Raw genomic sequence first — 18,465 nt, 5'->3', positions numbered from 1 at the left:
CTAGGTATACTACAAGAGAAAAGGTATCATATTTCCAAAGATTTATGCATGAATGTTCATTGCAGCTTTTTTTCTAACAGGCCCAAACTGGAAACAACCCAAATGTCCATCAAGCTATGAATGGATAAAGTGTGGTATATCCATAAAATGGAATACTGTTCTACAACAAAAAGGAGTGAACTCTTGATACTACAACACGGATGAATCTAAAAATAATTACGCTGAGTAAAAGGAGATGGGCAAAGGAGCACATGTTGTACTGAGGAAGTACAGGGAAAACAAGAGGAGCTTAATTCCTATAAAGCCACTGGTCTACGGCAAGAGTTAAATTTCCATACACTTAAGGACAAATACCTCCTTCTCAGAAAGAACAAATGAGCAAATAACAACTGTTAGAGAGTAATGGTTATTTGAACAAAAACAAAAGAAACAGTTTACATAGAAGTAACAATTCAAAGTCAATTTTTCGGGTACCCTAAACAATGCTGGCCATGGTAAAAGGCAACCTACAACTATCTTGTGACCACTAACGAATGATGACCAGAAGATAATGATCCAGGGACTGAAGGACACTTTCCCAGTCCTAGCCCCTCATCCCTTGGAAAAGTGCCTTTAAAAACCATGCACGGTACTCGTTCAGGGGCAACATTCCTCTTTCTTATCAGCTACCTTGTATCCAAGCTATCTCCAATTAACTCTGCTTGTTTTCTTTCTCTCCATCGCTTCTCGGCCTTTTGGCTAAGATCAAGTGTTTTCTTTCTCTCCAATTCAGAGTTCATTTCTATGACATTGAGACTCAAGAACCTGATCCTGGGAGTCTGGTAACAGCATGATTCCAGAAAATGCAAGCTAATCTATAGTGACAGAAAGCAAACCAGTGGTTACCTAGGGAGATGGAGACAGGGAGGGAGAAAAAAGTGGGGCTACCAAGGGCATTAGTAAACTTTTGGGGATGATAGATATGTTCACTATCTTGACTATGGTAGTGGTTTCATTCATATATATATATATGTCAAAACATCAAAGTTTACACTTTAAATATGTGCAGTTTATTGAACATTAATTGTATTTATTTAAAAAAAAAAAACTCACCTGTAAGTAGAGAGGAAATAAGTAGCTCATGGAGAAAAATATCAGAAAACCTAAGTAATGAGTGTTTGTTAAAACATATGACTGATTCAAGACTAAAACTTATAAATACATGGCCGATAATGTCAGTTGTTAAAAATTACTTTGAAACAAAAGAGCTATTGTTTTCTGAACAGTAGTATGAGGCCAAGTCACACTCATACCTCTTCAATAAAGCATGGACTGCTGAAAATTCTGGGCTTCAATCCATTTGTGGCAAGCTATTTACTCTAGGGGAATTATGGCCTTCAAGTTAGATTAACATAGGTATATATTAAAAACCTGGAAACCATCCTACAAGGGCTGAAAGATCAGGCACTGGAAAAGTACAAGAGACTCAGTAGTTGTATTGTATACGGAACTCAAGTCCATCCAGATTCTGACAGCTAATCATGGCCATCTCTAGCAGGGTGACAAGGCTACTTTAAACAAGGATTTTCTTACAAGTGTTCTCCCACACTTGCGATTCTTTGCTGAGCTCCAACTGTAAAAGTCTAAATTGAATATTCCTTAAAGGGTATAAAACATAACCATATCTTTTATAGTACAATTCAAACTCAAATGCAATATAAAGTCATAATAGGGTTAGAGGTAAGAAATCTCAATATTGCAACATGGGCAGAGAGAGGTGTTTTCATGTGAAGATGAAGATTTAAAGGCATGTAAGGCAGTGTAGCAGGAATATGAGAAAGGTAATGTGTGGAAGGTCAAAACAGGCACATAGTCATTCACAACTGACTTTAAAATATATGTCAACTTGCTCTCTTAAAATATAATGCGTGAAATATGCAAGAGAATGACAGGACAAGATTAAAAGAGTACAAAAGCTAAAAGATGAGCCTAAGATCATGAAGGTGCTCCTGGCTAGGGATCTACATAGAGATCTTATTCCAAAGACAGCCCATAAAGAAAGGTGGTATTTTGAGGAAATTTATATTTGCTTAGTTCAATAACTCCTTAAGTTGTGAAAAAGGCAAGTGGTAAAAGATTTTTCTGAAGGTAATGAATCAAATTGAGGTTTTCAATGGTGAAATTAAAAGAGCCAAGTGAATGACAATGGAAAAGCTTAGTTACTGGTTAATTCTCTATACCAGTCATTCTCTAAACCAGTAAACTAAGAACTAAGGAAACACGTCAGCACTGTTTTGCAAATGTTGACACCGCAGATCTTGGTAATAGAACAGCTACTAGAAATGATGGACTCAGCCCCTCCCCCTCCTCCCTAGCTACTTCTTATGTCAAACATCTTATAAGAGTTGTCTAGACTTTCTGTCTCTATTTCCTGATCTCCTCACCTTCTCCAATGTGGCTTTGAGGCCCATCAATCACTTCATCAAAACAACTCTCTCCAAAGTCAATGGTGGCCTACAGGTCATTTAATCCATCTAGCACATACATTCTCAATGGGAGCAATATTGTACCCAAGGTAGCAAAAATTGATTTGAGAGAGCAAAATATATTAGATATTAAAAATAGTCTGTGGTCCTCCAAAAGTCATAGTACATAAGCGGAAATACAAGATATCTAGGCATTCTCCACTTCTTGCACTATAACTTCTCCCCAGGTGACTTTAGGTATGCCATCAGCTTCAGCTACCACCCACCAACATCTGTACCTCCTAAAGCTACAGCTCCATCAGACAGTTCCTCTGACATTCAAATCTGTTGAACTACCTGCCAATTTGACATCTCCATTTGATTGTCTCAAAGGTATTTTTCTGGGAAAAGAACCCATAGGTTTGGTCAGATTCTCAGGTTAAGAACTACTGCCATATAGTAGTTTCAGAAAGGATCATAAAATCAAAAATGACAAACTTACAAAATTGGTATAAACAATTATTCTGTAGACAAGCTCTTATTCTTCTCTGATACCTTCAAGGCCTCTTGTGTAAATATAAGTTTCAGTTGATACACAATAGAAACTAAACTAGGTCAGAAATCAACATGTCAATGTATTGGTTTTTTCCAGAGCACTGAAGCAAATACAGCTATAGCGGTTATGCCAAAAGGTGTTCTGAAACTAGTGTCAGACCCTCAGTAAAAGAGAGGAAGAATAGAAAACATTGCAATTTGGTTGGTAAACTTGTTATGCTGTGTGTTGGCACAACTAAACAAAGTATAGGTCAACATTTACACCCTGGAAAGAATCCTGAAGATAAATCAATATCACAGGCAAACTGTATTAAAAAATAGTCATATAATTGCAATAACTCAAAAACTCTTGTCACTCAGTCATCCTCCATATGATAAGGCCACATCACTAATCTTTTACAAAGCTAAAACTAAAATACAGACCTAAAACTAAAAACGAGGCCTATCTTTTTGGCTCTATGGTTTCTGTCTTCCCGAGCCAGAAATTTACCAACATCAATACTTTTTTTTTTTTTTAAAGATTTTATTTATTTGACAGAGAGAGACACAGCAAGAGAGGGAACACAAGCAGAGGGACTGGTAGAGGGAGAAGCAGGCTTTCCACGGAGCAGGGAGCCCGATGCGGGGCTCGATCCCAGGACCCTGGGATCATGACCTGAGCCGAAGGCAGATGCTTAACGACTGAGCCACCCAGGCACCCCCAACACCAATACTTTCAAATAAAAGGAATTCTGCTTGTAAGATTAAAAACCAGGTTTATTTCAGGGGTTAAAGAGGTGCCCTGTTAGATCTCAAAGACATGAAAGAAATATTCCTCTTTGGCACAACAGGATTAAGGTCTAATCTACCAAGTCTAAATCATTGCTTGCTGATCCTGTTTTTCTGTTCAACCTGTCTGCTCACTTCATGATTCTGCTAAGTATTCTTCCTTAGTGATTTTTGAAATCATTATTAAAAATAACATAGTACTTCCTACTGGGTTCTCTAGTTGGATTTCCTTTAAGCACCTTAAACCCAACTAAACTTATCCTCTCCACATCTACCTCTTCCCAGGCAAATCTGTTTTAGATTTTATCTGGTGGCCTAAGCCATAAACCTGGGACTTAACCCTGAATTCTCTACTGACAAAATCTTATCGACTCTCTGTCTTACGCTCTTAAAATTGCCTCCTTGGCCCTGGCTTATGTGAAAGGTGGTGTTACAGGCTTCAAAGAGGTTAGGTGATGGAATCCAATAAATCTGGGATTGAATTCCAGTTCTGCCATTGCTAAGTGTGATCTTAATTTTGGGCAAATTACTCAACCTCTCTAGGGCTCATTTTTCTACAGAATAATAAAATTTACCTCATTAGGTTATTGAAGTGAGTAAAAATGAGCTAATGCCTCTAAAACACTCGACACTGGGCTGGTACATTATAAACACTCAGAGAACGGCAGCTACCACTATCCTGCAGAATTGTGTATCAATTAAATGAGACAGTATTTGACACACAGGAAGGACTTTATATAATAATTTTTTTAAAAAACCAATTTCACCTCTCATCTTCTAAGTATATTACTTCAATAATCTCCTAACATCTAGTCTTAGTCACCTCATCTACTCCCCACAGTGCCCTAAGTGGCTCCTGTTTTCAGGATAGAATCCAAAACCCTTCTCATGATATACAAAGCTGTTTATGATCTTGTCTTTCTTTATTTCTTAAGACTCGCCTCTTGCCATTCTTTTACCTCTGATCATATCCAACTCAGAAGTGTCATATTCTCTCAAGTCACTGCTTTCACAACGTCATTCCTTTTACCTAAGATTCCCATCTACTCTTTTCTCCAACCCAGTTACAATTTTGTCTCAGAGTACTGCTTCTAATCCTTTAAAACTCAGCCCAGGAAGCCTTCTGCTACAACCATACCCCCAATTCTGAGTTGAAAACACAGTCTCTGTACCCCCATATATTCTTACAATTTTTTCTTCTAATGGTATTAAAAGAAGTATTTTATTTTACTTGAGATTTTTATACTTAAGTTGATAAGAGAAATTAGTCTGTAACACTACGTTCTTGTAACGTCTTTATCAGGTTGGCAGTAAGGTACTAGACTAGTACTAGTCTCTATAATTACTTGGGGACTATTCCGTTTTCCATTCTCTGGAATAATGTAAAACTTGACGTTATTTTTTCCTTAAATACTTGGCAACTAACATTTATTGGCATCCACTGTGCCAGATTACACACATTTACAGGTTACCTCATTTAATCCTCACAGCAACTTTATGAAGTATATGCCACTATTATCCCTATCCTTACAGAGAAGAAACTGAGGCTTACTGAGGTAACTTTCCCAAAGTCACACAACTGGTAGGTAGCAGAGATGAGATTTGAACACATATCTCTGCATGTTCTTAACCACATGATATGTTGTCTTGTAATACTGAGAATATGGCATTATAATTATCTACTCATTTATCTGCTTCCCCATTCATGAGTGAAATCTATCTAGTAAGATCTTTGAAGAGTAGGATGATGTCTTTCATTTTTTGCACCCCCTAAGTCTAGCTATCATGTATAACAATTAATAGATACTCAATAAATTGCTGCTAAATGAATGAATGAAAACATGTAATTTGATTCTTATAACAACTGAGGTAAAGCAGTTATTATCAATTCCTGTTTAGAAAGCAGATGTATGTTCATTTTAGAATGCTGCTAAAGTGGTTTTGTCTTTAAGTTAAATCATAACCATGCAAAACAGGCATATATGATTTAGTTTCTTCAACAAGGAAAAAGCAAAAAAAATATTTTTTAATTATTTGCAAATGACTGACAACAGATTTAATTTTCTGATACCATCTGTGAGACAGAGACCTTCATACTTTTTCTGGGGTCAAGAGTATAAGTCAAAGAAGAAAAAGATTATCCAGTGAGAAAATGGCAATAAAACAAAAGCCTTAAGCAGAAAAGCTTTCAAAGAAGGTCAGCATATAGCTAAAGAAGACTTCCCCACTGTCTATGCCATGTGGTAGGCATGTCATAAGAAGATTTAGGTTAGACATAAAACACCCACAGCAGGGATGTCTTGGCTTCAGTTATATGAACTGAACTAAATTTCTGTTCTTTTGCTTGATGAGTTGGTAAACACTTATATATGGGTACTACAAAACTGAAAGAATTTTTGATGCAGATCAGATCATAATTACGGCTAAACAACTAGGTTACAGTAAGACAAATCTGGCCTAAATATAAGAATGAACTTCCTGAGAGCCAATGTCCTTAGATTCTGAAATTGTTATCCAGGGAGATTATGTAATTATAGTCCTAATGAACATTAAGAATAGAGAAGGTCCTTGAAATATTTAAATAGAATCTTGCCTAAAGTTACCCTAGACAACTTCATGAAGATTTTTCCAAGCCTCTTCTACCCCAATCCAAAACACATATACTTTTTCATTGCAGCTCTTCTTGTCATTTTTAAGACAACAGTATTATATCTCAAGGGGAGAAAAAGCACGTGAGAATAAAAACATACTAAAGAAACTTAAACACCTCAGAGGAAACCATTCCCACTAGTGGACTGCCACATAAAATTTTCAGGAGTCCTTGTACTCTCTACTACAAAATAAACAGGATATTCACCAGCAAGGGGCCCCTACAGATATTGCTTACACTCTCAAAGTCAATTACACTAATGATAAAATATTTGAAAAATTAAGAAACACACAAAGGACAGAAAAAAATTATTTCTAGTATCCAAAGATAATTTTTAAACATCTTGGAATATTTTATTTTAGTTATTTTTTTTCATCATTATTGGTGTTGCAAAAAGCTTTGTTTCCATTGGGTCCATGGCTTGGGAAAAGTTTAGGGGTGTTTAAGAAGCTGTCCTGGGGCAGGAAGCAGAGGCTTAGGCAGAAGTTCCAAGGGCAAGGGAATGCAAGAGTGCCCCTCAAAGGTCATTGGGCTACTATTTTACTTGGAATTTTACATTTCTGTTCATGAGAGAAATCAGTCTGTAATGCTGCTTTCTTGTAATGTCCTTGTCAGACTGGTATTAAGATTATGCTGGCCTCTATAATTATTTGGGAAGAATTCCCTGTTTTCCATTCTCTAGACTAGTTTATGTAAAATTTGGTATTGTTTTTTTCCCTTAAATATTTGGCAAGGATCCCCCAGTGAAGACATCTGAGCCTGGACCTGACCATAAATTTTTCTTTTTGGTAAGATTTTTAATAACTGATTTACTTTTGGGGCAGTTGGTGGCTCAGTCTGTTGAGCATCTGACTCTTGATTTGGGCCCAGGTCATGATCTCAGGGTCATTGGATTGAGCCCTGCATTGGGCTCCATGCTCAGCACGGAGTCTGCTTGGGATTTTCTCTCCCTCTCCTCTGTCCTTCCCCTGCATGCATACCCTCTCTCTCTCTCTCTCTCTCAAATAAATAAATAAAATCTTAAAAAAAAAAACCCTGATCTTTAATATGAGATGAGTCAGATTTCTATTTCTTCTTGCATCCACACTTGGTTTTTTGTTTTAAAGGAGTTTGTCTATTTCATCAAAATGATCAAATTTTTTTAGCATGGAATTGTTCATGTGTCCTCTTATTATCATTTAATGTCTCTAGGCTCTGTAGTAATGACTCCTTTTTCATTCCTAATATTGGTTTTCTCTCTTTTCTTTTTCACTGATTAAAGTGGTATATCCCTGGCAAAACTAAATTTTCAAAGGACCAGTTTTTGGCTTTGTTGATTTTCTCCACTGTACATTTGTATTCTATTTCACTGATTTCTGTTCTTTATGACTTCTTTCTTCTTTTTGATTTGCTATTTTTCCTAGCTTCTTAAAGATGGAAAGTTAAAACATTTTTAGCCTTTTTATTTTTTCTGATAATTGCAATTAAGGCTCTAACACTCCTTCTAAGCACTGCTTTAGCTGCATCTGACAAGTTTTGATATGTTTTATCTTCATTATTATTCCCTTCAAAGCATTTCTTAATAATTTCCGTTGCAATTTTATCTTTGAATCAGAACTCTTTTAAAAGGTACTGCTTAACACCATTATAATCAGAGAACACATTCTGAAAAATAACCCAGGATACGATCAATCTTGATAAATGTGCCATAATACTTAAAAAATTATATTCTATCACTGTTCAATGTTTTTATAAATGTTTTCATTTTCCTTGAGGAAATATCTAGCAGTAAAAGGCCTGTGTCATAAGGTAGATGTATGTTTAACTATATAAAATACTAAAGTTTTCCAAAGTAGTTATGCTCTTCTCTACTTTCACTACCAATATATCAGTTATAACTCATCTACATCCTTGCCAACATCTGGTACTATTAAGTTTGTCGTCATCATCTTCTCTTTTAAGCTATTCCAATGAGTATGAAGTGGTATCTCATTGTGTATCTACTGAGTTTCTATTTTAAGATTATCATTTGTCAACTTCTGACTTTCAATTTTATTCTATTTTATAGATTCAGTTCTCTGGTGAAATTCTCCATATCTTCATCTATTTTCTTCTTCTTTTCCTCTATTTACCTGAGTATATTAATCAACTGTTTTAAAGTCTTTGTCTCCTAATACCAATATCTGTATCATCTGTGAGTCTGCTTCAGTTGTCTCTTTTCCTCTTGGCTTTTGGTCATCTGGTCTTATCTCTTGACATGCCTAAAAAATTCTGATTGAATGCTGAATGTTGTTTTAAAACAAATTTAAAGGCTCCAAGTGATGTTATCTATAACCAGAAAAAGTTCACCCTTATCTCTGCTAGGCAGAGAATGCAGGGTTCATCAGTTTAATCCAATCAGGACCTCAGCAGAATCAAGGCTGCTTTATAGTTTGGGTAAGGCTTATTCTATAGTTGCTTAGACCATCTTGTTAGTGTAGGACTCTCCATGTTCCTATAGAACTCTACAGTCTCTTTTTGACTGAAAGCCTGGTATATTCATTGGGTCCTACCCCACCACACCCCCACCTCACCCTGGTGGGTCCTGAACTCTACATGTACTGTAAGATTATAGAAAATCTCTCTCTGCTTTCCAGAAATTTTCAACTTAGACCCTTAGCCTTTTTAAAAAATTATTTGCTTATGTATTTATTTGAGAAAGAAAGGGAACAGCAGGGGGGAGGAACAGAGGGAGAGGGAGAAGCAGACTCCCCTCTGAGCAGAGAGCCCAACATGGGCTCAATCCCAGGACCCCAAGATCATGACCTGAGCCTAAGGCAGACACTTAATTGAGCCACCCAGGCACCCCACCTTTAGCCTTCTTTATTGCACAAATTTAGACATTGGCAAATGTCTTGAGGAGAAAACTAATCAAGTGTTTGAGACCCCTCAAAGTCTCCAATTTTGTTAATTCAGTGCCTGAAGACTAACAAAAGCTCTTCTTAATTATCTGTCCTCCAGAAGTAGCTTTATGCTTGGTCCCAATTCATGTTGAAACAAATATTGAAAATTCCTAAAGAAATCTTTAGTTCTCACTGTTGCCAGAACTCTAGTTCCTTATTTCCAAATGTGTGTAAGTCAGCCCTCCCTTAATGTTCCACAGGCTTCCCACACTCAATGTCCTAAATTGAACTTGCTAGCTTTCTATCAAATCTGATAGCATTATAATTACTGTTTTCATCTCCTATTCTCCATTTGTCTGGCCTCCCTTGGTGCTCATCCTATTTAACGTCATCATCATCACCATCATAATCATCATCATCACCACCACCACCATCATCATCATGGTCATAATAGGTACTATTTACCATGATTTTATTAAATGCAAATACAATGTTAAGTATTTTACATATATCCCTCCATTTAATTCTGTCAACAACCTAGGACACAGGGATTATAATCCTCATTTTATAATTAAAAACACTGAATCTCAGAGGTAAAGAAACACGCTGAAGGTTACACAGCTAGTAAGTTGCAAATTCGAACCTAAGACTATTTGATTCCAAGCCTGTGCTATGAACAACTACTACCCTACCACATATTCACATTTAATATTCTCAGCATATAATGCAGTACCTGGCATGTGCCAGACTCTCAATAAATGTTTGATTGTTGAAAAATACCAAATGAAATAATATATGAAAGCCCTTCTAAATTATAAAACTCTGCATGAATACGATTATTTGCTTTCACTCTCAGTTTATGTTGATTTTTCTACTTCACCATCCTTATCTGCTTCCCCAGTAAACACATATTTCTCCATCTGGGCACAACTGAAATGTAATAATTTCTCTAACTTTCCAGATGGAATCAGTAATCCTGCTTCTGTGTTCTCCGGGACTCTGTACCTACTTCTTCTATTTTAATAATTATACTACTGACTTACATACAATTATTCCCCCATCCACCTTGGATTATGAATTCCTCAAGAAAAGGAACCACATTTTATTTATCTTTGTAATGCCTATGTCTAGGACAGTCCCATGATATGAAAGTGCCAGATTAATGTTTGCTGAACAAATGCAGAGTCACTCTCAAATGTGGATAAGAAGTGAAGTCCTTCCTTTGGAACCCACATTTTCCCTCCAGCTTTATTGAGAGATAATTGACAAAAATATTATGTAACTTTATGGTGTATAATACATATATCAATGATTTCTTATATATATAGTATGAACTGATTACCATGATATTAATTAACACTTCTATCACTTCACAGTTACCTTTTGTGTGTGTGATGAGAACATTTAAAATCTATTCTCTTAGCAAATTTCAAGTACTATAATGACAGTCACCATGCTGTACATTATTAGATCCCCAGAGCTCCTTTATCTTATAACTGAAAATTTGCAGCCTTTCACCAGCATCTCATTTTCCCCCTCACACACCTCTCCTTGGTCCTGGCAAGCACCAATCTCTGTTTCTATGAGTTCATTTTTTTAGATTTCCCATATAAGTAAGGTCATAAAGTATTTCTTTCTCTGATTTATTTTATTTTATTTTATTTTATTTTTTAAAGATTTTATTTATTTACTTGAGAGAGAGAATGAGAGAGAGAGCACATGAGAGTGGGGAGGGTCAGAGGGAGAAGCAGACTCCCCGCTAAGCAGAGAGCCCGATGTGGGACTCGATCCTGGGACTCCAGGATCATGACCTGAGCCGAAGGCAGTCGCTTAACCAACTGAGCCACCCAGGCGCCCCTTCTCTGATTTATTTTAGTTAGCATAATACCTCAACATTCATTCATGTCAGAAATGGCAGGATTTCCCTTTTTCATGGCTGAATAATATTTCATTATATATGTACCACATTTTCTTTATCCATTCATCTGCTGACAGACACTTAAGTTGTTTCCATGTCCTAGCTATTGTGAATAATGCTGCAATGAACACGGGGGTGTAAATACCTCCGTGAGATAGTGATTTCATTTCCTTCAGATATATACTGACAAGTGGGATTGTTGGATCATACAGTAGTTCTGTATAAATTATGTTTTTTGAGGAACCTCCACACTGTTTTCCATAGTAACTGCACTAATTTACATTCCTACCAATAGTGTACAAGTTTCCCTTTTCTCCACATCCTTGCCAGCATATATCTCTTGTTTTTCATATAACAGCCATTCAAACAGGCATGAGGTGATATCTCATTATGGTTTTGATTTGCATTCCCCTGTTCATTAGTGATGTTGAGCACCTTTTCATGTACCTATTGGTCATCTGTATGTCTTCTTGGAAAAATGTCTATTTAGACCTTTGACCATTTTTGAATTGGGTTGTTTGGGTTTTGTTTTTTTTTTTCTATTGAACTGTGTAAGTTCCTCATATATTCACCTTATCAGGTATATACTTTTCAAATATTTTCTCCCATTCCACAGGTTGCCTTTTCATTTTGTCGATTGTCTCCTTTGCTGTGCTGAGTGAAGTCTTTTAGTTTGATACAGTCCCACTTGATTCTGTTTGCTTTGTTGCTTGTACTTACAATGTCATATTCAAAAATCATTGCCAAGACCAATGTCAGGGGGCTTACCCCTATGTTTTCTTCTAGGAGTTTTAAAGTTTCAGGTCTTATGTTCAAGTCTTTAACCCATTTTGAATAGATTTTTGATGGAGTAAGTTAGAGGTCCACTTTCATTCTTTTGCATGTGGATATCCAGTTTTCCCAACACCATTTATCGAAGAGACTATCCTTTCCCCATCGTATATTCTTGACTGCTTTGCTGTAAATTAATTGATTTATTTCTATACTCTTTATTCTGTCCCATTGATCTTTGTATCCGTTTTATGTCACTACCATACTGTTTTGCTTACTATAACTTTGCAATATAGCTTGAAATCAGGAAGTGTGATGCTTCCAGTTTTGTTCTACTTTCTCAAGATTTCTTTCACTGGGGTGCCTGGGTGGCTCAGTCGCTTGAGCATCTAACTCGTGATTTCCACTCAGGTCATGATCTCAGAGTCCTGTGGGATCCAGCACTGCTTGGGGTGGGGAGGTCCATGCTCAGTGGGGAGTCTGCTGGAGAATCTTTCTCTCCCTCTGCCCCTCCCCCCTCATGTGCACATGTGTGCACGCGAGTGTGCACGCTCACGCTCTCTCTCTCTAATAAATCAATAAATCTTTAAAAAGAAAAGATTACTTTCACTATTCAGGGTCTTTTGTGGTTCCATACAGATTTTAGAATTTAGTATTGCTTTTTCTATTTCTGCTTTAGAACTTTGTTAGGAACAGCATTAACTCTACATATTGTTTTAGATAGTATGAACATTTTAACAATATTAATTCTTCCAATTTATGAGCTTGGACTATCTTTCCATTTATTTGTGTCATCTTCAATTTCTTTCATCAGTGTTTTAGCTTTCAGTATATAGATCTTTCACTTCCTTGGTTAAATTTTTTCCTAAGTATTTTATTCTTTTTGATGTTATTGTAAACAGGATTATTTTCTTAATTCATCTTTCTGATAGTTCATTGTTAGTATATAGAAACACAACTGATTTTTGTAAGTTGATTTTGTATCCTGAAAAATACAGGAATTACTGAATTCATTTATTAGTTCTAACAAGTTTTTGGCAGAGTCTTTAGGGTTTTCCATATATAATATCATGTCTACTGCAAACAGTTACAGTTTGATTATTCCTCTCCAATTTGGATGCCTTTTACTTCTTTTTCTTGCTTAAACACTCTGGCTAGGACTTCTAGTAATAAGTTGAATATAAGTTGGGAGAGTGGGCATCCTTGTCTTGTTCCTGATCTTAAAGGAAAAGATCTCAGTTTTCCTTTTTTTTTTTTTTTTAAGATTTACTTATTTATTTGAGAGTGAGAGCGCATTTGTGAGTGGGGGGAGGGGCAGAGGGAGAGAATCTTCAAGCAGACTCCCCACTGAGCGCGGGGCCCTACAGGGGCTTGATCTCAGGAGCCATGAGATCATGAACGGAGATGAAACCAGGAGTCGGACGTTTAGCCGACTGAGCCGCCCAGGCAACCCATGATTTCAGCTTTTCACTGTGGGGTATGATAGCTGTAGGCTTGTCATGTAGGGATTTATTATGTTGAGGTACATTCCCTCTATATCAGTTTGTTCAGAGTTTTTATCACAAATGGATACTGAATTTTGTCAAATGCTTTTTTTGCATCGATTAAGATGATCACATGATTTTTATCTTTCATTTTGTTAATGCAGTGTATCATACTGATTGATCTGTGGTGGTTGAACCTTCCTTGCATCCTTGGAATAAATCCCACCTGATCCTGGTATAGGATTCTTTTAATGTACTGTTGAATTCAGTTTGTTAATATTTTGTTGAGACTTTTTACATCAATGTTCATCAGGGATACTGGCCTGTAATTTTCTTTTCCTGTAGTGACCTTGTCTGGTTTTGGTATCAGGGTAGACCTTGTAATGAGTTGCAAAGTGTTCCCTCCTATTCAGTTTTTTGGAAGAATTTGAGAAGGACTGATGTTAATTCTTCTTTAAATGTTTAGTAGGATTGACCAGTGAAGCCAGGTCCAGGACTTTTGTTTCTTGGGAAGTTTTTGATTACCGATTCAATCTCACTTGAATCGGTCTGTTTAGATTTTCTATTTCTAGAAATTGCAATTGGTCTGTTTAGATTTTCTATTTCTTCACATTTCAGTCTGGATAGATTGCATGTTTCTAGAAATTTATCCATTTTTTTTCTAGGTTGCCCAATTTGTTGGCATATAATTGTTCACAGTAGTCTCATGATCCTTTGTGTTTCTGTGATATCAGCTGTAATGTCTCCTTTTTTGTTTATAATTTTATTTATTTGAGTTTTTTTTTTTCTCTTGGTTAATCTAGCTAAGTATTTCAGTTCTGTTTCTCTTTTCAAATAACCAACTCTTAGTGTTATTGATCTTTTCAATTTTTTTCCTATTCTCTATTTATTTCTGTTCTAATCTTTATTATTTCCTTCCTTCTGGCTAACTTTGGGCTTAGTTTGCTCATCTTTTTCTAGTTCCTTGAGTTGTAAGATTAGGTTGCTTATTTGAGATCTTTTTTCTCTGAAGGCATCTTGTACCTATAAACTTTCCTCTTAGAGCTGATTTTGCTGCATACCATACGTTTCAGTACGTTGTTTCCATTTTTGTTGTCTAAACATTTTATTTCTCCTTTGAATTCTTCTTTGATCCATTGGTTGTTCACAAGTGTGCTATGTGATTTTCACGTATTTGTGAATTTTCCAATTTCCTTCATTACTGATTTCTACTTTCATACCAATGTGTTTGGAAGAGACACCAGATATGATTTCAATCTTCTTGAATTTGTTAAGACTTGTGTTGTGGCCTATGTGGCATATGATCTATCTTGAAGAATGTCCCATGTGTTCCTGAGAAGAATGTGTGTTCTGCTACCATTAGATAGCTTGTTCTGTATATGTCTGTTAGGTCCATTTGTTCTTTAGGGTTGTTCAAAACCAATGTTTCCTTATTAATTTTCTGTCTGGATGATCTATCCATTGTTTAGAGGAGGATACTAGAGTCTCCTACTATTATTGTACTGCTATTTTTATTTCTCCTTTCAGTTCTGTTAGTATTTGCTTCATGTTTAGGTACTCTGTACATGTATTGCCAAAGCAAGCACTGTGTTTAGATACTCTGGTGCTGGATGCATAAATATTTATAATTGTTACATCATCTTGATGAATTTACCCCTTTATCACTATATAATGACCATCCTGTCTATTGTGACCCTTTCAACTTAAAATCTATTTTGTCTGATATAAGGATAGACACCCCCACGCTATTTTGGTGCTCATTTGCATGGAGTATCTTTTTCTATCCCTTCACTTTCAGCCTATATGCGTCCTTAAAGCAAAAGTGAGTCTGGTGTTAGTGTGAGTGTGGTATTAGCAAAAGAATTGACAAATAGGTCAGTGGAACAGAACAGAGAGCCCAGAAATAGACCTGCATAAATATAGTTAACTGATCTTTGACAAAGGAACAAAAGCAATACAATGGAGCAGAGACAGTCTTTTCAACAAATGGGGTAGGAACAACTGTGCAGAAAAATGAATCCAGACACAGACCTTACACCCCTTATAAAAATTAACTCAAAATGGATCATCGAGCTAAATGTAAAACACAAAATGATAAAACTCTTAGAAGATAACACAAAAGAAAATCTAGGTGAGGGGCGCCTGGGTGGCTCAGTCAGTTAAGTGCCTGCCTTCATCTCAGGTCATGATCCCAGGGTTGGCTCCGGGCTCCCTGCTCAGTGGGGAACCTGCTTGTCCTCTCCCTCTGCCCCTCCACCCTCCCCCAAAGCCCACTCATGCTCTCTATCTCACGCGCTCTCTCAAATAAATAAATAAAATCTTAAAAAAAAAAAAAAAAGAAAGAAAATCTAGGTGACTCTGAGTATGGCAATAATTTTTTAGATACAATACCTAAGGCATGAAACATAAAAAAAGTAATTGCAAGCTGGACTTCATTAAAATTAAAATTTTCTGCTCTCTAAAAGACAGTGTCAAAAGAATGAGAATTAAAGCCACAGATGAGGGAAAATATTTGTAAAAAATATGTGATAAAGGATTATTATCCAAAACTACCAAGAACTCTTAAAATTGAAGAATAAGAAAACAAATAACCCAATTAAAAAAATGAGCCAAAGACCTAAAGAGACACCTCACCAAAGAAAATGTACAGATGGCTAATAAGCATATGAAAAGATACTCCACATCATAGGTCATTAGGGAACTGCACATTAAAACAACAATGAGATACTATTACATAACTGTTAGAATGGCCAAAATCCAAAACACTGACAACACCAAATGATGGAGAAGATCTGGAGCAACAGGAACTTTTGTTCATTGCTGACAGAAATGCAAAATGGCCCAGCCACTTTGGAATAAAGTTTGGCAGTTTCTTTCAAAAGTAAACATACTCTACCATATTATCTAGCAAACATACTACTTGGTATTTACCCAAATGAGGTGAAAACATACACTCACATGAATCTTGCACATGGATATTTAAAGCAGCTTTATTCATAACTGCCATATCTTTGAAGAAACCAAGATTCCTTCAGAATGTGAATGGATAAACAAAACTGTGGTACAACCAGACAACAGAATATTACTCAGCACTAAAAAGAAATGAGCTGTCAGACCATGAAAAGTTATTAGAGGAAACTTAAATGCATATTACTAAGTGGAAGATAGACAATTTGAGAAGGCTATATATTGTATGCCAACTATATGACATTCTGGAAATGGCAAAACAATGGAGACAATAAAAAGATCAGTAGTTGCCATGGGCTGGGAGGAGAGAAAGATGAATAGGTAGAGCATGAAGCATTTTTAGGGCAAACTATTCTGTATGATATTATATCATGTGGATACAAGTCATTATCCATTTGTCAAAATCTAGAAGAATGTATAACACCAAGAGTCCATCCCAAAGTAAAATATGGATTACAATGTGTTAATGGAAGTTTACCAGTTGTAACAACTGTACCACTGTGATGCAGGATGTTTACAGTGGATGAGGCAGTCCACGTATACCACAAGGGGGTAAATAAAACTCTCTGTACTTTCTGCTTAATTTTGCTGTAATCTTACAACTGTTCAAAAAAAAAAAAGTCTATTAAAAAAACATAGCTCTTAACTACCTTTCATATGTCTATCCAGATAAAAAACCATTGTTTCCACTATGGATCAGAAGGCAAAACCACTGCCTGATTATTTCTAAAACTTAGCTTTCAAAATTATCTTAACTGGTAATTTAAGGCTCATAGTAAGGATCAAAGAACTTACTTTTCAACTTTCCTCTGATGTTCTTTTTGTCTTTGTTGTTCTTTTACTTGTTCTCTCTCAATATCCATGAAAAGTCGTCTATATCTCAGGTATTGCTTTTGACGCTAAAGGAAAGAAGTTAAAATTGTTGAGAGACTATGGACTCCGGGAAACAAACTGAGGGTTTCAGAGGGGAGGGGGGTGGGGAGATGGGCTAGTCTGGTGATGGGTACTAAGGAGGGCATGTACTGCATGGAGCACTGGGTGTTATATGCAAACAACGAATCATGGAACACTACATCAAAAACTAATGATGTACCGTATGGTGACTAACATAACATAATAAAAAAAAACTGTTAAGATTCTGCTCTCAGAGGACTTTCCAAGGAAGGAGAATATCCTTGTGCCATAGATATGCTAGATGATACAAAAGTCACATCGAATTAAGTCCTTAATTTCCTCCTATTTTATGGTGACCTAGGATAATATCACATACAGCAAGAGCTTTATATTCTCAAGCACATAGCTATTAGATATTACAGACAAATCAGAGAAAGAAGTACTAATTTAGTTTGCCCTTAGTATAGTCCTTTGTCAACAGCACTTGAGGAAATGACTGTATTTGATATGATAAGATATATTACTATATTTACTCTGTATTTCCAAATAATAAGTACTATAGAAGCAGGGCCAAAGAAAGAATGTGAGAGGTATTTTATAAAAGAACAACAGTCACTTTAAATTTTCAAAATTAAAACCACATCACAAAAGTATACTCTAAGCCTAGCCTCATATGGTAATAAAGAGGGAAGAAGGACTGAGGAATATCTGAGCACCATACTTTCAAAGGGAACAAGTATGGGGGCGCCTGAGTGGCTTAGGCAGTTAAGAGTTCGACTCTTGATTTCAGCTCAAGTCATGATCTCAGGGTTGTAAGATCAAGGCCCACATCAGGCTTGTGCTGGGCGTGAGCCTGCTTGGGATTCTCTCTCTCCCTCTCCCTCTGCCCCCCCCCCCCGCCCAGAAAAAGGGGAGCAAGTATAATAAAAGCAAGTGCTATTGCCCTGTGGGTTTATATATTCTCTGGGTTTATATATTCTCTTTTAAGGACACAAGCTACTTAAAGGGCACTGGTGTACACATAGACATGTTTTTACCCTTTTTTTTTTTTTTAAAGATTTTATTTATTTATTTGAGAGAGAGAATGAGAGAGAGAGAGAGAGAGCATGAGAAGGGGGAGGGTCAGAGGGAGAAGCAGACTCCCCGCCGAGCA

The 18,465-nt window shown here is 36.4% G+C and overlaps 1 protein-coding gene across 1 annotated transcript in view; it reads right to left on the bottom strand.

Annotated features, from left to right (window-relative positions):
• CCDC15 (coiled-coil domain containing 15) overlaps window positions 1-18,465 on the bottom strand; it is an 82,587-nt gene that overhangs the window by 27,502 nt on the left and 36,620 nt on the right. Inside the window, exon 17 of the mRNA XM_035009441.1 lies at window positions 17,214-17,317. Coding sequence (XP_034865332.1) covers window positions 17,214-17,317 — 104 coding nt within the window. The remainder of the gene's footprint in view (window positions 1-17,213; window positions 17,318-18,465) is intronic.

Source organism: Mirounga leonina, unplaced genomic scaffold (genome assembly GCF_011800145.1).
Source record: "Mirounga leonina isolate KUSES-001 unplaced genomic scaffold, KU_Mleo_1.0 Mir_153, whole genome shotgun sequence".
Lineage (NCBI taxonomy): Eukaryota > Metazoa > Chordata > Mammalia > Carnivora > Phocidae > Mirounga > Mirounga leonina.
Note: the sequence above shows the minus strand (reverse complement) of the source record. Positions and strands in the feature narration are given on the sequence as shown.